Source organism: Amphiprion ocellaris, chromosome 11 (genome assembly GCF_022539595.1).
Source record: "Amphiprion ocellaris isolate individual 3 ecotype Okinawa chromosome 11, ASM2253959v1, whole genome shotgun sequence".
Classification (NCBI taxonomy): domain Eukaryota; kingdom Metazoa; phylum Chordata; class Actinopteri; family Pomacentridae; genus Amphiprion; species Amphiprion ocellaris.
The window spans coordinates 904,041-926,101 of NC_072776.1; the positions used below are offsets into that span (position 1 = coordinate 904,041).

Below are 22,061 nucleotides of genomic sequence, written 5' to 3' on the forward strand. Positions count from 1 at the left end.
TTGACCCACAGGACGACACGAGGGTTACGTCATCAGGGGCCTTCTGCTCAACCAGCTCTGATTTGCTCGAAACTTTAATATAAACTCTGGATATTTAAAATTGTATTGGGGAAATTTTAGGTTGATATATTAAATACTATCAGAGATTTTTAAATGTTTTTATTATTGCCTGTCGACCCACTTACAGCATGTTTTTTCCATAGATAGGTCGTATATATTTGAGGCTGTTTGAAGGACAATATCTCAGAAACTGTTGAAGATAAAAGTCTGAAATTGTCACTGTTATTTCTCATCATGTTGCTGAACAAATAGATTAAATAGTCTCTAATAATGGGTGAGGTGAAGTATGAATAAAGCTTAAAACCATCATGAAGAAACCCATCTTTGAGCACACATTAACAAAAAAGTAAGCTATTAGTTGCGCTTCACAATAATACAAAGCAAAACATGTACAGTACTTAACCCTCGTGTCGTCCTGCGGGTCAAATTGACCTGTTTTAAAGTTTGAAAATGTGAATAAAAAATATATTTTCACAGTGAAACTTCTGATGTCCGCATTTTCAGCATTTTGGGGAAATCTTTGAACATTTTTGGTGGAAGAAAGAAATGTTAAAAATGTTTCTGAAGAACATTCAGAAAAAAATCAACCAAAATCCAGTGAAATTCACTGGATTTTGGTTGATTTTTGTGAATGTTCTTAAGAAAATATTAGAAGTTTTACTGATATATATGGAATCACTTTAGATATTTTTGATATTTTTTTGGAAGATTTTAACTCATTTTTTAAAAAAATATTTACAAGAATTTTCTTGCCAAATTTTTGTTTTTTTTTGTTTGTTTTTTTTAATAAAACTTTTCACAGAAACTTTTAAGGAATTATTGGAATTTTCTTCTTGAAAGTTTTACAAATTTTCAGAAATTTGGGGAATTTCTTTTCTGAATATTTGGATTTTTTTCAGACAAGGAAACAATATTTTTTGTTGCCCATAAATGAGGACAACAGAAGGGTTAATAAAATGTCATGTTTCTTAAGTTATATTCATGGTTAAACCCGGAATTCTCAATAACAGCTTCAAACAACATAGAAAATTTATTATGGAAACAGTAACAAAAGTTGGACTGAACTAAAATGACCTACGTACAAAAATTAGATCCTCCATCGTTTAACTGTCACACATTACAGGCAATAAAATACAGAAAAACTATAATATTTACATGTAAGCAACAAAACATTACAGCTTCACAATAAAATAGTTTCATTAACATGACCTTCCAATGTTCAAAAAGCTCCTAAAGGAAGATAAAAGCATTTAAAATCACATTCATGTGCACCAACTCACTGCTGAGAGTTCATGTACAGTACCTTCTGATGGGCCTCTTCTTCTTCTTCTTCCAGTCCTTTGTGGCTCACTTTGAAGTTTGGTTCACTTCTAAGAAGAAATGAAAGGCCCTCCAGAGTGAACTCACTTGGCCTTAAAGTGGTTTGAATATTGAGTGTGTGGCAGCCCAGGAAGCTTTTCACTTCTTCTTCGGGTTCCACTGAGGCCTCCTGAGCAGAGGGTTTCTAGTCGTGCCGTCTCTGGGTTCAGCAGCCCAGACGGGAGATGAAGATGAAGGCTGCGGCTCCTCCTCCTCCTCTGGTGCTTCGTGATGATTATTTCTTAAGTTATCCACCGAGCCGCTGTCGTTGTCATTGGAGGAGTTTAAGTGACGACGAGGAGCAACGTGGGAGTCGCTGTAGGAAGAGTTTGTCCTGGACACGCCGTGATCCGTAATCCTCCCACCGTCACCCACAGTGTCCACAGAGGGAGCTTCTGTCAGGGTGTCCAGCCGGCGCAGAGGCATCATGGCTCTGGAGGAGGAACGAGTGGGCCGGCCGGACCGAGAGCGCCGGGTCGGGTAGGCGACCTCTGACAACGTTTCATGATCATCTGGGGCAGGTAATATTAATAACATTAGAGTTTATACAAATGCCTGGAAACAACAGTGAGAGGACATTAATGAATGAAGAGGTGAATTTGGTCGCAGAGTTCAGCCTTTAACCCTCCTGTTGTCTTCATTTACAGGAACCAAAAAATATTGTTTCCTTGTCTGAAAAAAATACAAAAATTCAGAAAAAAAAAAATCCCCCAAATTTCTGAAAATTCGCAAAACCTTCAGGAAGAAAATTCCAATAATTCTTTAAAAGTTTTATTTAAAAAAAAAAAAAATCCCCCAAATTTGACAAGAAAATTCTTGTAAATATTTTCAAAAATGAGTAAAAATCTTCCAAAAAAATCCTAAAAATATCTAAAGTGATTCCATATATATCAGTAAAACTTCTAATATTTTCTTGAAGAACATTCACATAAAAATCAAATCATTTTTATGTGAATGTTCTTCAGAAACATTTTTAGCATTTCTTTTTTTCCACCAAAAAATGTTCAAAGATTTCCCAAAAATGTTGAAAATGTGGACATCAGAAGTTTCACTGTGAAAATATATTTTTTCCCACATTTTCAAACAGGTCAGTTTGACCCACAGGACGACACAAGGGTTAAATGAATTATCTTTTGTTTGCTTTGGAATATGAAATGTGTAAATATGTAAAATTTCAAATATTTTCTTTAAGAACAGTCACATAAAAATCAACCAAAATCCAGCGAAATTCGCTGGATTTTGGTTGATTTTTTGTGAATGTTCTTAAGAAACATTTTTAACATTTCTTTTTTCCCCACCAAAAAATATTCAAAGATTTCCCAAAAATGTTGAAAATGTGGACATCAGAAGTTTCTCTGTGAAAATATATTTTTTTTTCCACATTTTCAAACTTTAAAACGGATCAATTTTGACCCGCAGGACGACACGAGGGTTAAAAGAACGTGATTTTATTTTCAAATTTCAGTAGCAATTCAACGATACTAAATATGTCAGAATGAATTTTATTACGCAGGACATCAACATTTACTTTTTATTTTTATCCTTAGACTTTTTCTACTTACGTTTATATTCTTAGAACACATTTTTCTACCTGTATATGTTTTTGTACGACCTAAATTTGTAAGACTTTGAACAGGAGCAACTGAAACACAAGCAACTTCCTCTTATTGATCAATAACGAATGTCTGATTCTGGTTTATTGTAACTTTGCTGACATTTACAAAGCTCAGATTTGAGCTAAACAAATTACTTAGATGTTGAAATTACCTGTCTTCACTATCTTAGTTTAGTGTGTTGACATGGTAATATCTGCTAACTACAACCAATCATAAAACAGAGGCTGATGTCATCATTTTGCAGGTACATTTTTGACCTCATGATGGTGCTACAGTAAATCACCAAAGTTATTAAAATTCATCCGGTGGAGAACACAACACAAGCTAAATATCATGCAACTATATTTATGAATTCCTGAGATATTTCACTCAAAGCAGGAATGATAACCTCATGGTGGCACAAGACAAAAAGCTCAAGCACACAGGCTTCATCCTACAAGGAACACAAAGGCTGTTTAACCAGGAACTATTAAAACCTCTTCATCTACCGAGACCTGGCAAGAAGACACATCCTTATACAGTTACAAAAAGAGAAACAAATGCACAAATCTTCCTAGAAAACTCAGATAACTCAGCCTAAAGTGTCAGACTCAGCTTTCAATGTTTTACATGCATTGACTGTCAGATAGTCTAAAATCATACATTTTTCCAACTTTGAATCTTTAAAATTTTGAAATAAAACGGGGAAAGTAGGTGTTAAGGAGTTTTAAATATAGCTTCAGAGGCTTACCTGTGTAGCTCAGCCTCGCAGGAGGAAATTTCAAATCCAGACTCTGTCCAGCAGGAAGGGAGAAGTATTTGTGTGACTTGGGCACCATCTGAGAATAACAAGAAAAGAGTAGAATTAAAAAGGGGTATGATAAAGACCTTTAACCTCATGTTTGATTTGGAATGCTTTCCTCTCAGTGTGGTCAGGAGATAACAAACCCGTTTCTCGCAAGGTGTTTAACCCTCGTGTTGTCCTGCGGGTCAAATTGACCCGTTTTAAAGTTGGAAAATGTGGATAAAAAATACATATTTTCACAGCGAAACTTCTGATGTCCACATTTTCAACATTTTTGGGAAATCTTTGAACATTTTTTGGTGGATAAAAAGAAATGTTAAAAATGTTTCTTAAGAACATTCACAAAAAAATCAACCAAAATCCAGTGAATTTCGCCGGATTATGGTTGATTTTCATGTGAATGTTCTTAAGAAAATATTAGAAGTTTTACTGATATACATGGAATAAATTTAGATGTTTTTAGAAATTTTTTGGAAGATTTTTACTCATTTTTGGAAAATATTTACGAGAATTTTCTTGTCAAATTTGGGGGATTTTTTTTTTTTTTTAAATAAAATTTTTAAAGAATTATTGGAATTTTCTTCCTGTATGTTTTGCAAATTTTCAGAAATTTGGGGATTTTTTTTGCTGAATATTTGGATTTTTTTTCAGACAAGGAAACAATATTTTTTGTTGCCTGTAAATGAAGACAACAGGAGGGTTAATGTGGCTCTCACTTACTCACAGCACGTCTAACAAAGAGGCTGAGAATTTATCTAACAGAGATTCATTTAGGAAGCAAACAGAATGTGCTTTAGGTGGTGTTTTCCTGCTTACCGTTGACTGAAAGCTGCCCGGTCGGAGGCTTCGACGGATGCTGGTGTGGCGTCTGATCAGTATCTCTTTAGTCTGGCTGTCGTTGGGCAGTGTGTGCTTATTTGTGTATGCCACCGTCTAAATAGGAAAAAGAAAAAGCTGCAGTATACACACAAAATCACACTTCAGACGCAGACTTGTGCTGTAATGTTCAGGTTGTTCAGGTTGCATCACTTCAAATCTTGTTCAATGCAGAAATAATTATTTTTATCTTAAAAGCCCTGATCACATATCTGTCTTGGGGGGAAGGTGCACAGCATAATATTTGTAAAAAAGATCCCCAAACTAACAGCCAGGATCTAAGAAGTTTATTTACAATGTTTTTTTTAAATTAAACGGGCCACTCAATAGGTGATACATTCAAACAATAAAACTGGATTCAAACTAAGGAGGTGATCTAATGCTCAAACGAAAAACTTATCCAACAAAAACACAACGACTAGAAAAAGAAACCTAACTAAGTCTACCAAACTAAATGAAAGCTATACTAATCCACCACAGAAACACAGGGATCAACGAGTGGTTTGGGGTCCAGGACCAGACAAAAGGTGCTGCTGTCAGCGAGGCTCACCATCCTCTGCAGACCGCCATATTTTCAATCAATCAATCAATCAATCAAAATTTATTTATAGAGCACTTTACAGCAACATAAAAGAAGACCAAAGTGCTTCCCATCAGCACAATAAAACAAAACAATACAATTTGGTTTCTATAAAACCATAAAAAACCATAAAAATACCATAAAACCATAAAAAACATCAAACCAAAATGCAGCACAGATGAATCAGTCACATTAAAATAAGGCATTTTGGGCAACATGAGGACAAAACAGTCCGAGGAGTCGAAGGCACGTCTGAATATGTGGGTTTTAGTCTGGACTAAGTCTGGTGTTTTAAAGATATGGAGAGCCGCCATCCTACCGGCCACTTAAGCACCTCCTGGACACAACAAAGATCTACGCACTAACAGAACACTCACTACAAACTCACAGGACGAACAGACAACTCACACACAAAACAAGGACAAAGATCCACACAACAGAACACTCACTCCCAGACAAAAGAACAATTCTAAAATACCAAACAGCAATACAACACTCAACACAATACAGCCACAGCCGCAACAACATACTTCTATTTTTTTGCTCCTAAATTGTTTTTAAATTACGTTTGGAGGCTAAAATGACACAGAAATCCTGTGTAATATAAATAATGAAAACATCAGTAGAGTTCAGTGCAGCATTTTTTTTCTGCTACTGTTCAGAAAGTTAAAAACTCTGATGTATTCATCACTACAACTTTAACACTAGCACCATCCAACGACCCCACTGGAGGCAACAGACGCTGAGATGCTTTGAGAGGAGACAGAATTCTTTAAAGCTCATATTACTCAACCAAAACTGGCCACACCTGTTTGAGCCACAAGGGCAGGAGTCTGTGTTTCCACTCAGTAAAACACCACTGTTTCCATCCTGCTGCTATTAGTTAGACCTAAAACAAATACAACCGCCTTTCCAGCACCCTGAAGGTCACCATTGTTCCTTAGAAAGACGTCTCATGACATTAAATTGCCCCCGTCTATTATTACAGTTAGCTTTTTCATAATTTCTAGTGTCAAATAAATTTACAAAAACATCAAGGCAAGCTATTGATAAATGTGATAAATTGATACGAGTTTAATGAGGTCACATTTGACCAATTTGGCTCATTAACTGCTCAGAGTGTCAACAGAAGCTCGAGTAAAAACCGAATAACATCACAGACAGCAGCTGGAAGCAGAATTTGAGTGTGAAAGATGGAACTGTAAAGATACAAAGAGAGACTTGAAAAGAGGGTTATTAAGATAATCAGATAAACTGTGAGTTGGAGCACAGAAGCACATGCTGCCTATTTGTCTACACATCAAAGCGTCTCTGAAGGCCTTCCTAAAGGGTGATGTCATGCCACTAATGGAAAAGTACTGCCGGCTGCAGCCTGTGACGATGCAAAACAGCAGCGGGTCGCAGTGCTGGGCATTATCAGGTCTGAAAAACACATCCCTGTAAATATCTACTCATTTGGCTTTTGTGTCAAATTAGGATGAGTATTACACTTTGATGATTTCAAATTTATTTAGATTCACTGGATTTCTTTGTGTTAAATAATTTGGTGCCGCATGTTTTCAAGCTTTTACCAACCTTTCGTGTAGCAGTGTTACAACTACTGCATTCAAGTGTACCTTAAGCTCTTGTACACAACAACATTTAAAATGCAAATGAACAAAAACTGGTGGCAGCGTTCTGTGTTTTCATAGAGGCTATAATCTTTACATACTTTTTGCTGTTTAGTGAAAACTTCTACATCAGTCATTGAAGAAGTACTCTAACCTTAAGTTAAAACACCGACAAATTAATGTAAAACACCTATTCATAGCATATACCAGTATATACACAAGTTAAAGGCCTACAATCAAAATTCTAATTTTGTAGAAGTACTCAAGTATTAGCAGTAAAGTGAACTTAAAGTATTAAAAGTAAACAAAATAAACAACTGCTTAAAAACCCTGTGACTGATATATTCTTTTATGGCATTATTAGACTGTTGATATTCATGCATCAATGCACAGGAAGCAATTTAAAGCTGCAGCAGTTTGAGGAGGAACTAGTTTTAATTCTGATAATTGGTGGTTCCCAACCTAGGGTTCAAATCTGAGATGTTGTGAGATGATTTATTTGACAGGAGAGAAGGAAAAGCAGGTGTTTTATACAAAAATCTGATGTCATTTTTAGACTTTTCTCTTATTTTTGCTTCTTTTTAGTCAAATACTGGATCCTTTCACCTCTTTGGGCATCAAACAATAATTTAAATGAGACAATCTGGGAAGTTTTGAGGTTAAAGTTATTTTAGTGAAACTACTAATAGAAATGTGACTGAAACATGACAACTTGACACTGCATGTTTTGTTTTTTTTTTTTTACAAGAGTTAGTCACAAACCAAAGAGGTGGTTTAATCTTTAACAGCAGATAGTATTTTATAGGTTGTTTTTTATGTAAAATCACATAAAATTTCTTTATTTGCCTCTGAAATGTAGAGAAGTAGAAGTATAAGGTGGGTAATGTACAAAAGGGCAGTCCATGAATAAATCTTTCTACCCCTGTGAAGGGTGACAAAGAAGAACAAAAAAAAAAAACAGAATGGTGACCACACAGCAGCAAATTGATCCTTCCTCTCACCCTTTGCCGGATCTTGTACATGTTCTTGGACAGGATGTCATGCATGTTCCTCAGATCAGCAGCCAAGAACTTCTTCTTAGGTTTAGCAGAACTTTTCTTTTCCTCACTGAAAAACATCACAAATGTGTTAGTTACTCTCCTGTTGATGTGAACAGACAGCAAAGAGGTTGTGTGATGTTCAGAGCTGCAGAAAGTCCCAATCAGGGTTTCATACTAGAGAGAGACGATGGACGGAGCAGCGCTGATGTCTCCAGACACCGTGTCCAGGATCTCCATGGCGTTCTGCAGCTCCAGCTTCTTGTACAGCGCCACGATGCTGGACTCAGCCCGGCTGTCTCTGATGAGGATCCTACGCAGGATGCGATTGTTGAACTTCATAAACCTGAGATTGAGAGAAAAGACATTCCATTGGTTAAGGTTGATAGCCTGTGTGAAACAGATGTCCTGTAAACTCTACTGTAGTACCATCCTAAGTCCTCAAAACCTGACACACACGTATAGTGCAGTCTGAAAATATCACGATAGGGACACACATTATTCTGGATGTTCTTATAGTCAACAAATTCCATAAAAAGACATAAAAACAACAATTTTTGTCCATCTTTCAATTCTTTCCTAACCTGTCTGTGGAACTCAGACCCTCTCTAATTCAATTCTACTGAGATAGATCTAAAAACAGGCCACAAATGTTTATATTCACTCTAGTTTTTGGTATTTTCATGGTACATGTGAGCATCTCCAGCCTTATCCTTTACAATGCTAATGCTGAAGTTTAATTTCAGAGCTGAAGCCTAGGTGGAACCTTCAGTCAGATAATGGGGGTGATTCATATTCATCTGAGCTGCTACAAAGTTCATTGCACAATGAAAACACCGAAATGCATAATTTTGAACATAATGGAAAATTTATCTTAATAAAACTGTCCTCACAGCTCTGATGGAGCTCTAGATTCATCCAGAGAAGCTTTATTACAAATAACTGCACATATCAACCTGAAATCTGTGTGAAAGAGCTGAATTGATGTGTAGAAGAACACAGAACATAATTTACCATCAGGTCGTGTTCATGAAGCAGCCACTGATGGAACATGTGTGGAAATGTTCACATCTCATTTACAAAAAGCACTGAACTCTGCTGCTGTGTGATGCTGAGGGTATTTATTAGAGTCAGAGGTTACATTTTCAGTCTGCGTCTGAAGTGTGATTTTGTGTGTATACTGCAGCTTTTTCTTTTTCCTATTTAGACGGTGGCATACACAAATAAGCACACACTGCCCAACGACAGCCAGACTAAAGAGATACTGATCAGACGCCACACCAGCATCCGTCGAAGCCTCCGACCGGGCAGCTTTCAGTCAACGGTAAGCAGGAAAACACCACCTAAAGCACATTCTGTTTGCTTCCTAAATGAATCTCTGTTAGATAAATTCTCAGCCTCTTTGTTAGACGTGCTGTGAGTAAGTGAGAGCCACATTAACCCTCCTGTTGTCTTCATTTACAGGCAACAAAAAATATTGTTTCCTTGTCTGAAAAAAAATCCCAAAATTCTGCAAAAAATTCCCAAAATTTCTGAAAATGTGCAAAACCTTCAGGAAGCAAATTCCAATAATTCCTTAAAAGTTTCCCTTAAAACTTTTATTTTAAATAAAGCCCTCATATTTGGCAAGAAAATTCCTGTAAATATTTTCAAAAAATGTGTAAAAATCTTCCAAAAAAATCCTAAAAATATCTAAAGTGTTTCCATATATATCAGTAAAACTTCTAATATTTTTATTAAGAACATTCACAAAAAAATCTTCCAAAATCCAGCAAATTTCACTGGATTTTGGTTGATTTTTTTCTGAATGTCCTTAAAAAAACTTTAATTTTTTTGACATTCTCTTTTTTTCCCATCAAAACATGTTCAAAAATTTCCCAAAAATGTTGAAAATGTGGAAATTTTCACTGTGAAAATACATTTTTTTTTTCTCCATGTTTTCAAACTTTAAAACGGGTCAATTTTGATCCGCAGGACGACAAAAGGGTTAAGGTTTCTGCAAAATCCCACACTGAAGCTTTCCTTTACAAGCTGAAATTAATTAAAAATAAAAAGGAAATAACAAATGTATCGACCAACATAAAGGGGGGGACGTATTTTTTATTTCTACTGTATATTATGCATTTTGCTCTGTACAGCTGCTGTTACTTTGTTACTTTGCTGTTATTCCTTTGTAGTTGGTGTCTGGATAATATCTCTGACCTAAAGACATCAGCAGACACCTGATATGTTCCCTGATGATAACCTGATATCTGCACTGTAGCCATTTATCTGCACTTCCTGCTTCTTTATAAGGCCTTTAGTTCCAGTCAGATTATATCACGTTCATATGGTTTAGTACTGAATCACATGAATAGCAACACTGAGGCCAGATGACAGAAATGTTCTGCTGTTTAGCTGTTTGCAAGTTTAGGATCAGCATCCTGCAGGATTATCCTAACAGCGAGAAAACCTTTTAAAGCCCAAAGTCCTTCATTCATGCACATCCTGACAGCTGATGTTCCCAGCATGTTTTGACTCGTTACATCAAACCTAAAGTGTTCTACAGTTAGAGACTTGAGGAACCCGTCTCACAAGACATGACGAGTGTCAATAAAAGCCTGAGGAGAAGGAAGAGGGAAGAGTCCTGGGATACAAGGAGACATGAAGGCAGTCTAGATTAAAGTCACAGATAATGTGAAATAAACCCTCGTGTCATCCTGCAGGTCAAATTGACCCATTTTAAAGTTTGAAAATGTGGGAAAAAATATATTTTCACAGTGAAACTTCTGATGTCCACATTTTCAACACTTTTGAGAAATTTTTGAACATTTTTGGTGGAAAAAAGAATATATATAAAACAAAATATTTGTTTTTATTATAATATGATCACTTTTTTATTATTTGTACTTTATGTGAATGTTCTTAAGAACATTCACATAAAAATTAACCAAAATCCAGTGAATTTCGCTGGATTTTGGTTGATTTTTATGTGAATGTTCTTCAAGAAAATATTAGAAGTTTTACTGATATATATGGAATCACTTTAGATATTTTTAGGATTTTTTTTGGAAGGTTTTTACTCATTTTACTAACATTTACTAGAATTTTCTTGCTAAATTTGGGGGATTTTTTAAAATAAAGCTTTTAAGGGAAACTTTTAAGGAATTATTGGAATTTTCTTCCTGAAACTTTTGCAAATTTTCAGAAATTTGTGGAATTTTTTTGCTGAATTTTTGGATTTTTTTCAGACAAGGAAACAATATTTTTTGGTGCCTGTAAATGAAGACAACAGGAGGGTTAAATTAGACAATAGCTGGAGGAATACAGCAGCCACAAAGATATATGATTATGTCAAGATCATTTGGTGGCAAACAACTACGCACCAAATGCATTTTGAAATGAAAATAGTGTACATTGATGTGTTTAAAATAAAACTGTTAATTCTCAAGCACTGAAACAATAGCACAGGCATGGAAACTAGTTAGCAAGTCAGACTAAGCAGTGAGGAATTGCAAAAGCAAAACATTTCACAGCTTTAAGAGGAAAAACATCAGTGTTGTCACTGAAGGCGGAAGCTGAACATGACACCAAAGTCTGATGAGTCGTCAACATTCCCACAAAGTCCCACCGTGAACAATAGCACCGTCAAACAAAACCTCAAAGGAGGAAACAGAGAGCAGGGAAACTAAAACCTCCACTTCACTTCCACTTCAATTGCAGTTTTATCTCTTTAGTTTTGTTTGTAGAACGAAGTTGAAATGTGTAATTTCCAGATTGCTCAGTAGTCCATGGACCAGACCAGATACTGGAACCACCTCAGGTGACCAAACCTAAGTGGTGCTAAAATGTACGTTGGGTTAATGTCAGTACATTAAGATGTGAGAGTCTTTCCATACTGACAGCTTTATCACTGATTAGTGAAACAGTCACATTCACCATAACCTGCTGTATGGCACAATTCATTTAACTCTCCCTGTATGCAAAGATCACTTCTAATACAAGTCAATAATCAAATTAAACTGGTTGAGAAAGGGAAATATATATATATATATATATATATATATATATATATATATATATATATATAATATAATATATATATAATAATAATAATATATATAATATATATATACATATAATATAATTCAACATCAGACTCAGATGAATGCATTTCTTGTTTGTCTGTACTTTCTTTTCATGCTTATTTGTTTTGGTCAATTTGAGTCTTGTTTTGTCATTTTGTGTCTCATTTTGGTCGTTTTGTGTCTTGCTTTGTTTCGTGTCGTGTTTTTGTCATTTTGTGTTTCGTTTTTGTCATTTTGTGTCTTGCTTTTGTCGTTTTGTGTCTTGCTTTGTCATTTTGTGTCTTGTTTTTGTCGTTTTGTGCCTTGCTTTGTCATTCTGTTTCTTGTTTTTGTCACAGACAATTTAATTATCATAGCAGCGAAATCTTTCTCAGACTCCAGTTTGTTACAGTATTGTTCTGTGTTGTAAAAGTTATTAACACAGATGATGATGTGTGGCTTTTCTTATTTTTCCATAATGAGGAATAATCCTATAGAATTGGACTTTAGGCTCAGACTCTTTCATTGTGTCCATTAAACCAGTGATAACATTTATTAAGCTGTGAGTCTGCAACAGCATCATATCAAAATGCAAACTAGAGACATATAGCTGGTTAAAAAGACCAAAAAGAACTGTTCACCTGGAGTGGTGCTGATACTGGAGATGTTGGGTCTGGGCCTATGGACTATGGGTGTCATTAAGCGACAGAATTAGCAGATAGAAAGAGAAGAAAACTCCTTACTTATCCTTCCAGTAGAAGTGGCTCCACTGTCCACAGAGATCCTCTATTCCTGCGATGGTGTGCTCCATGAGCTGAGGGTAAAGGCAGATCTGTTAGAACAACGTGCTACAAACCTGCCGTCTACCACATTTACCCCAGCAGCAGTCGGTGTCATACCCTGCAGTGAATCTCCACATTGATGGTGCCAAGGTTGCGGTTGGTTCTGCGGACGTTGATGAACTCGATCAGAGGTCGGATACTGATGCCCTGTAGAGAAAAACAGATCACAGAGATTATTAATATTACAGCAATATGTACATCATGTTCCCTATTTGTGAGCGAACAGTCAAACATTTGGTGAAATTTGCCGTATAACTGACTCACAGACAACAGCTAAGTTTCACTTGTCTTCACTTCAATGGAATTATGATCAGAGTTGGTAGAATTCTTGGCTCAGCACACACAGTGTTAGCAATAGAACATACAAACCAATAAATTACGCTATAAATAATATTTCATATCTTAACATTCCTTCTCTAAGTGGACAGTACAGATATCAAAATACAAGATGCAAGGATTACAGATTAACCCTCCTGTTGTCCTCATTTACAGGCACCAAAAAGTATTGTTCCTTTCTCTGAAAAATATCCAAAAATTCAGCAAAAAATTTCCCAAATTTATAAAAAAAATAAAAAATCTTCAGGAAGAAAATTCCAAAAATTCCTTAAGTTTCCCCTAAAAGCTACATTTTAAAAAAATCCCCAAATTTGCAAGGAAAAAAAACTTAATAAATAAAAAAAAAAATTGTAAATATTTTCAAAAAATGAGTAAAAATCTTCCAAAAAAATCCTGAAAATATTTAAAGTGATTGCATATATATCAGTAAAACATCTAATATTTTCTTTAATAACATTCACATAAAAATCAACCAAAATCCAGTGAAATTCACTGGATTTTGGTTGATTTTTATGTGAATGTTCTTAAAGAAACATTTTTTTTAACATTTCTTTTTTTCCACCAAAAAATTTTTAAAAATTTCCCAGAAATGTTGAAGATATGGAAGTTTTCACTGTGAAAATATATATATATTTTCCCACATTTCAAACTTTAAAACGGGTCAATTCTGACCCGCAGGACGACACGAGGGTTAAAAGAATCTCGAGTTCTTAACGCAGCAAAGTTGTTCTTAAACCAGGTTGTTTAGGTGGACAAAGTCCTGCCTATACGTCCTTCTGACACCTCAGACCAGTTCGACATTTAGCTGGAATGCAAGAACATTAAATTTAAAACCCGCATGACTTCCAGGATAATGAAATCAGTTCTGATCTGTTCTTTACATCACGTGGTGAGTCCAGAGCTTCAAGAAAATCATGACATAACACGGACCGCCAATCTGCCTCAAGACTACCAAGTCTGTAGTAGACTACCACTCCTGACTGACATCTGCAGCTCTGCAGACTTCAATAAAGGCCATTTTAAAAATGTTTTCTGCTGCTAAGGCTAAACACCAACGTCCCCTGATCAACCCCTGGCAGTTGAAGTAAACAACATCGATCATGTTTTTATAATGCAAGTCTTTTATAATACACTCGGTAAGATTTAGAGTTTTTGCATGATAATGCACTGGCTCAGCCTCCAAACTCCCCAGATGTCAATCCAATCAGCATCCACGTAGGCCACCACCCCAAAATCCACCCGCAAAGCTCTCATCTTCATGCCCAAAAGCTTCTTTTGGTGGCACAAGTTGACCCGAATCAATATTAGGCACTGTGTATGACCATGCTAATCCAAGTTAGAAAGACAAACTAGTCTCAGTGAGCAACAATGCAAACACAACCGCACAGACGCTTTCTTACCTGAAGAAAAACAGTAAAGAGGATGATAGCGATGGTGGCCGTGACGAACAGCTGCTTCCGGCCGATGTTGTCAGGAAGCGTGAAGGCCAAGGCGAAGGAAATTGCCCCTCGCAGACCTCCGTAGGCCAAACCAAACTGATCTTTCAGGTTGAATGGGATGGTGCGAAAAGGGTTAATGATCTGAGTCAGCACCAAGACACCTGGAGGGGTGGAGGAGAAAAAAGTCTAAAGCTACACTAATCAACGTTTTATAGGAACAGTGAATCAAATGACCAGGTGGAATCTGGAGCTGGGCACTTCCAATGGTGGACCAACAGAGAATGATCATCAACCTCTGCAGTTCCCCTCAACTCAAACAAGCTTTATTCATGACTTTAGGCTCATTGTTTTGGTTTTCTGACCTGCTGGTTTACTAGTTTGGTTCAGCTCAGTTTTCAGCTGCAACAGGGAGGTATTTTCAGCAAAAAGGAGTCCTAAGAACCAAATATACACCGCCTTACACTCAACAGCAAGCTACACACAATTCATAGTTTAATATAGCATTTAGCTCTGTTTAGCCAGGACTTAGAGAAGCCAAAACAGAGCTAGAAGGTGAGTGGATAGTGTCAATTTTGTGTTTACAGCTCATTTCAAATTAACTCAATAAATGCCACTTTAAATTTTGATTCACTGACTGAAGTAAACATTTACGCCTTTGAAGCCAAGAAACCCTCTAGTAATGCTGGACATATAGTTCCACCAGGAAAACTAACCAGATCTAAGCTAAAATATCTTGATATCTGATATATATATACATGTGGTTGTGCCGTTTCAGTAGAGGTGCAGAACTTCATACTGTCGTAAAGGAGCAAAGAAACACCCAGAAACTTCTTGGAGTTCAAAAGGTTAACTCTCTTGTTGTCTTCATTTATGGGCACCAAAAAAATATTGTTTCCTTGTCTGAAAAAAATCAAAAAATTTTGCAAAAAAATTCCCAAAATTTCTGAAAGTTTGCAAAACCTTCAGGAAAAAAATTCCAATAATTCCTTAAAAGTTTTATTTTTAAAAAATCCTCCAAATTTGGTAAGAAAATTCTTGTAAATATTTTCAAAAAATTTGTAAAAATCTTCCAAAAAAATCCTCAAAATATCTAATGTGATTACATATATATCAGTAAAACTTCTATTTTCTTTGAGAACACTTTTAACATTTCTTTTTTTCTACCAAATAATGTTCAAAGATTTCCCAAAAATGTTGAAGAAAAAGTTTCGCTGTGAAAATATATATTTTTTCCACATTTTCGAACTTTACAACGGTTCAATGTTGACCCGCAGGACGACAGGAGGGTTAAATCTGACCAGACAACTCTGTCCCTGCTTACCCAGACCTCTCCAAACAAAAGCGAACAGCAGCGTGAAGAGGATGTAGCCCCAGTTCCACTCGTGCTCTGTTGTTATGGTAACGACTCCCAGGAAGAAGAAGATGAGGGTCTCTGAGATGGAGCCGAGCATCTTGACAACGTGTCGGATGGTTGTGCAGGAACGCTGGGAGACGTTTTCCTCTACGTAGTACTTCATGGTGAGTGCGCAGGTTACGATGCTGCAGGGAGCATGTGGACACAGGAGGTGTTTCAGTGTCTGCTCTTCAAATATTTGAACTTGTAAACTATTTTCAATCTACTCACGCCATGATGGATGAGATGGCAAAGAGCTCGGCGACCAGATAAGCCAGGTAGCTGTACATGAATATGAACAGCGGCTCGATTTCCCGAACCTTGGAGGTGAATCTTGTGGTGAAGGCGGCCACAAAGCCGAACAGGATGCCGAAGCCCATCCCACCGAGCCCGACCACGAAGAACCGCGCCACTCCCAGAAACACATCCACGGGTTCTACCACCGGCATCTCCGCCACGAAGCTGAACATGTTGTACAACACCTGGGAACAGGGACACCTTTTTAAATTTCTTTGGTGGAGCATGCACAAACACCCCAACACATCCCAGCCAGAGGTCATGGGTGGGGTCCGGGGCTGTGGCCTGGAATGAGACTGTTGCAGGTAAGAGTGATTTATTTCAATATTGACTCTGCACTGTTTGCAATTTGATTATCTCATTTCACCAAGCACTCTGCATGAGTCACAGAAAAGGAGCCTTTATGAAGCGGCTATTTACTCCCGTTGTACGCTACTGCTGACCATAAATGAAGTCAGCTTTCTCTTTAACCCTCCTGTTGTCCTTATTTATGGGAACCAAAAAATATTGTTTCCTCGTCTGAAAAAAATTTGTCAGAATTTCAGAAAATTTGCAAAACCTTCAGGAAGAAAATTCCAATAATTCCTTGAAAGTTTCCATTAAAAGTTTTATTTTTAAAACAATTCCCCAAATTTGGCAAGAAAATTCTTGTAAATATTTTCAAAAAATGAGTAAAAATCTTCCAAAAAAGTCCTAAAAATATCTAAAGTGATTCCATATATATCAGTAAAACTTCAAATATTTTCTTTAAGAACATTCACAAAAAAACATTTTTTTATGTGAATGTTCTTAAGAAACATTTTTAACATTTCGTTTTGTCCACCAAAAAAATGTTCAAAGATTTCCCAAAAATGTTGAAAATGTGGACATCAGAAGTTTCAATGTGAAAATATTTTTTTTTCCCCATATTTTCAAACTTTAAAACGGGTCAATTTTGAGGGTTAAGGGAGGGTTACGAGGGTTAAGGGAAACATTTAAGGAATTCTTAGAACTTTCTTCCTGAATATTTTATAAATTTGGGGAATTTTTTGCAAAGTTTTGGGTTTTTTTTCAGACAAGGGAACAATATTTTTTGGTGTCTGTAAATGAAGACACTGCATCAGCTCTCCCAGGGCTGAAGTCCTGATTTCTCCAAATTGGGGTCAGCCTTGATAAAGTAACTGGTTCTTTAACATACCTTTTTACATTAAGTAAATGTTTATTAGATTATTCCACTACTGTGCATGAAACAAAAGGGCCACCACCCTTTCCAAGAGCAGGTTAATGCAGATGGGTGGGACGGTTGGTGTGTTTGAGGACAACAAAAGGAGGACGAGGTGGGGGGACATTTGAGCACAATGATGTGTGCTTTAACTCCTCCTCTATAACCAAATGTAACAGTGACCTCAGAAACTGGTTTGGCAGCATCTGAGCAAACAGATCCTGAATGGTGCGTGGCTCTACATGGTGAAAACACATTTGCTTAATGTCTCTAACATTCTCTCAGATTCATTTTTTTTCTGTTCAGAAATCCTGCCAGCGAGCAGATGATTCTGCCCCACACGTTATGTTCTCATACATGCATGTTAGCCAAGAGAAAAGAAATAACAAATTGCACAGTATCTGATGAAATCTGAGCCGAGTCTTTTGAGTGTGGAAGAATGGAAAAGCTGCAGACAACACAATAGCAGAAATCTGTTGGTAGTTTTGACATCTCAAACAGTGTTTAAATGGTAGGCGGGGTAATGCTGGAGTTCATAATAAAATAAACCGATTAGTAAATTAGTTTTTTAACCTTCGTACTGTCCTGCAGGTCAAAACTGACCCATTTTAAAGTTTGAAAATGTGGGAAAAAACAAAATATTTTCCCAATGAAACTTCTGATGTCCACATTTTCAACATTTTTAGGAAATCTTTGAACATTTTTTGGTGGGAAAAAAATGGATTTTGGATGATTTTTTGTGAATGTTGTTAAAGAAAATATTTATATATAGTTTTACTGATACATATGGAATCACTTTAGATATTTTTAGGATTTTTTGAAGATTTTTAGTCATTTTTTGAAAATATTTTCTTGCCAAATTTGGGGGATTTTTTTGAAATAATACTTTTAAGGGAAACTTTTTTTATGATATATTTTCACACTGAAAACTTCCAGATTTTTAATATTTTTGGAAAATTTTTGAACATTTTTGGGTATAAAAAAAGAAATCTTAAACAAATTTCTTTAAAAACATTCAGAAAAAATTCTGAATGTTCTGAAAGAAAATATCAGAAGTTTGATTGATATATATGGAATCATTTTAGATATTTTTAGGATTTTTTGGGAAGATTTTTACTCTTTTTTAAAAAAATTACATTGTTATTTTTTTTTAATTTTGAAAATTTTTATTTCTTGCCAAATTTGGGGGATTTATTGATTTTTTTTTTTTTTTTAAATAAAACTTTTAAGGGAAACTTTTAAGGAATTATTGGAATGAAGGTTGAAGGTTTTGCAAATTTTCTGAAATTTGGGGAATTTTTTTGCAGAATTTTTGGATTTTTTTTCAGACAAGGAAACAATATTGTTTTGATGCCCAGAAATGAAGACAGCAGGAGGGTTATGGTATCTGGTTGTATGTGTGCTGGTGTTTATTTATATCTGTTGCAATTAACTTTCATCTTCTCTTATATTCTCATATATGAGGGCCAATTAGGTCCCTAAGAATGCCCTTTATTGTATGTTAGTCCCTCAAATATACCCCACAAGACCAGTTTGTGATGGCACCTTCCTCTTGTTTTCATATCAAATACTAGCCCTAAGGCATCCAAAGCAGGCCAGCATGTTGCAGCAGGTCTCGGCGCAGCATAAAACACACTCTTAGGTGCTTAGAATCTCCACAAATTCAAACATTTTGGCAACCCCTGCCAGCACCAACTCACCACAGTGACGGCATCATTGAAGAGGCACTCCCCAAACACGACGATGTAGAGCTGCTCGTTCACGTTCACATCCTCAAACACGTTCAGCACGGCCACGGGGTCCACGGCCGAGATGATGCTGGCAAACAGCAGGTTCTCCTGCAGGTTGATGTCCTGCACGCCGAACGCCTCGATCTGGCAAATGGCAAACAGAGACATGCCAATGCCGATGCTGTTCCACAGAGTGCCCACTACGGCGAACCACAGCACCTGCACACACACACAAAATGTTAAAACCAATGTCTTTGAACCAGATGCAGCATGATTCTGCACATACTCCAGCTGGTTTTTAACGCACCGTGCCGATGTTCTCAAAGAAAGGCCTGGTGGGCATGAAGTATCCGGAGTCGAGGACAATCGGGGGCAGCATGTAGAGGAAGAAGACGTTGCTGGTGAGCACAGCTGGGGGCTCCTCGTGGACGGAGTGCATGATGGCACCCACTATCAGACCGATGCTGATGAGGAGGCACGACTCCGGCACCCAGATGGTGATCTTATGGTACACATGGAAACCTGAGAAGACAAAAAAAACGATTCAAAAACAGTAAGAAAAAAGCTGAAAAAGGAGCCTGCATGCATCACCCATATAAGGGCCACACCTGTTACTGAGCAATGTGACCACCCAGGTTTGACTGTGGATTGCACTGCAAAAACTCTAAATCTTACCAAGTCTATTTGTCTTATTTTTAGTCAAAGTGTCTCATCCCACTTGATTTAAGATAAATTCACTTAACAAGAGACATTTCAGCAGATGGAGGGACTTGTTTTAAGACAATGCATCTTAAATATCTTGTTAAGTCAAACAGTCTTGAAATTATGTTGTTTTGAGTTGAATTTTACAAGAAAACTCAAAATAAGTTTAACCCTCTTGTCATACTGCAGGTCAAATTGACCTGTTTTAAAGTTTGAAAATGTGGAAAAATATATATTTTCACAGTGAAACTTCTGATGTCCACATTTTCAACATTTTTGGGAAATCTTTGAACATTTTTTGGTGGAAAAAAAGAAATGTTAAAAATATTTTGGTTGATTTTTTGTGAATGTTCTTCAGAAAATATTAGAAGTTTTACTGATATATATGGAATCACTTTAGATATTTTTAGGATTTTTTTTGGAAGATTTTTACTCATTTTTTGAAAATATTTACAAGAATTCTCTTGCCAAATTTGGGGGATTTTTTTTTTAAAATAAAACTTTTAATGGAAATTTTTAAGGAATTATTGGAATTTTCTTCCTGAAGGTTTTGCAAACTTTCAGAAATTTGGGGAATTTTTTTTGCTGAATTTTTGGATTTTTTTCAGACAAGGAAACAATATTTTTGCTGCCTGTAAATGAGGACAACAGGAGGGTTAATACATCTCAAATTAGGAGGTTACATGAAAGCAAAAATCTATTTTTGAGTGAAAAACTGCTATTTTTTAGCATGTCTAGTTTATTTTAAGACACCTAAGCTTGACAATCCTGGTAAAATAGAGCTTAAAATAAGTTTTCCCAGCTAATTTTAAGATCTCAGTATTCTAATAATCATATCCTATTTCAAGAAATCTTACCAAGACCTTTTTCATTTGTTCTATTGGCAGATTTTTTGACTGATTTCAAGGTAAAAGTTCCTTGAAATAAGTTTTTTTTTTCTTGTTTTGAGAGGGGCATTTTTTACAGTGCTTTTATACTTTTTATTTGGAGCTGCTGTAACGGTGAACTTTCCCCACTGTGGGATCAATAAAGTTTATCCTTATGAACATATGTTTCTGTTACTCACCGATTTTGGCGAATGAAGCCAGCAGCATCCATAGAGTGATCTCAAAGGGAATCTGTATTCTTGGATAGTCCATAGTAAACACAGGTAAATTAGATTTTTCAGCTTCTGGATAGGCCTGGGGTCCATTATCAGGCTTAATGGGAGGAACAATGGTGACACCGCCGGTAGGTTTTGGAGGAACTTCTCCTCTGCAGCCACACAGGAGACTAAAACCTGAGCAAAGAATGAGCAAAGCTGCTGCTCGTCTGGAAATGTTTAAATCCATGGCACACAAACATCAGACACAGTGAGCCAAACCGATGAAAAGCCGCGTCGGTAAGGTTCAGTCACTCCATCCAACTTCACAAACAAAACTTCTAAACTCTATCCAGGTGAGAACAAACTTAGTTTCTCTTCAAAAGCGCCAACTTTGCGCCCTCATTTTCACGGAATTTGGTGCCATAATCTTCGGAGCACTTCAACAGCTGATGCGGATGAGTCTCCTTCCACTTGTACTTTTTGCTCACCTGTGGTTTACCTGTGGCGCGTCCGTGAGTTCCGATACTGGCTGGGCGCGGCCCCGAGTCCCGCTCTGACTGGGCGTCACCTGCAGCAGATAAAAAGGTGCAACAAGGTGTTTGTGCGCCATTCAGGGGAAACTGAGGAGTTTCGGTGACACCAAACGACAAACAGCTCCAGTTTCAACTCCGTTTTCATTTCCTTGAATTGTTTAAACAGTGACTAATGACCTTATTATTTCATATTTATTTTAGAAATTGATCAACAAGTTGTCATCCTCCTTTACCTGTTTCAGTATTTTACACTAATTTATTTTGCTTTATTAACCCTCGTGTCGTCCTTCTTTCTAACACTTTTTCCACCAAAAATGTTCAAAGATTTCCTAAAAATGTTGACAATGTGGGCATCAGAAATTTCACTGTGAAATTCCCCCCCACCCCCCACATTTTCAAACTTTAAAAGGGTCAATTTGACCCGTAGGACGACATGAAGAGAAGAAAATACACTGCCTGACCAAAAAAAAAAAAAAAAAAAAAAAAAATCTCCACCTGTATATATATATATATATATATTTTTTTTATTTATATAT

At 36.5% G+C, this 22,061-nt stretch overlaps 1 protein-coding gene across 1 annotated transcript; it reads right to left on the reverse strand.

Moving 5' to 3' along the window:
* Nucleotides 1–1,071: 1,071 nt before the first annotated feature.
* On the reverse strand, nucleotides 1,072–21,522 carry slc9a2 (solute carrier family 9 member 2). The gene is made up of 13 exons (XM_023269421.3): nucleotides 20,975–21,522; nucleotides 19,514–19,728; nucleotides 19,177–19,425; nucleotides 16,210–16,460; nucleotides 15,907–16,124; nucleotides 14,547–14,746; nucleotides 12,868–12,957; nucleotides 12,712–12,782; nucleotides 8,101–8,268; nucleotides 7,887–7,992; nucleotides 4,636–4,752; nucleotides 3,766–3,853; nucleotides 1,072–1,931 (listed from the first exon to the last, which is right to left on the reverse strand). Exons 1-13 carry the CDS (start codon nucleotides 21,237–21,239, stop codon nucleotides 1,519–1,521), a joined length of 2,451 nt encoding a protein of 816 aa, XP_023125189.1. The 5' UTR covers nucleotides 21,240–21,522; the 3' UTR covers nucleotides 1,072–1,518.
* Between the last annotated feature and the right edge of the window lie 539 nt (nucleotides 21,523–22,061).

Coding starts and splice junctions, on each gene's coding strand:
- slc9a2 (XM_023269421.3), bottom strand. CDS start 21,239: ATGGATTTAAACATTTCCAGACGAGCAGCAGCTTTGCTCATTCTTTGC. Junction 16,461..19,176: donor TCAATGATGCCGTCACTGTG/GTGAGTTGGTGC, acceptor CCCTGTTCCCAG/GTGTTGTACAACATGTTCAG. Junction 14,747..15,906: donor TTTTGTTTGGAGAGGTCTGG/GTAAGCAGGGAC, acceptor CCACCCCTCCAG/GTGTCTTGGTGCTGACTCAG.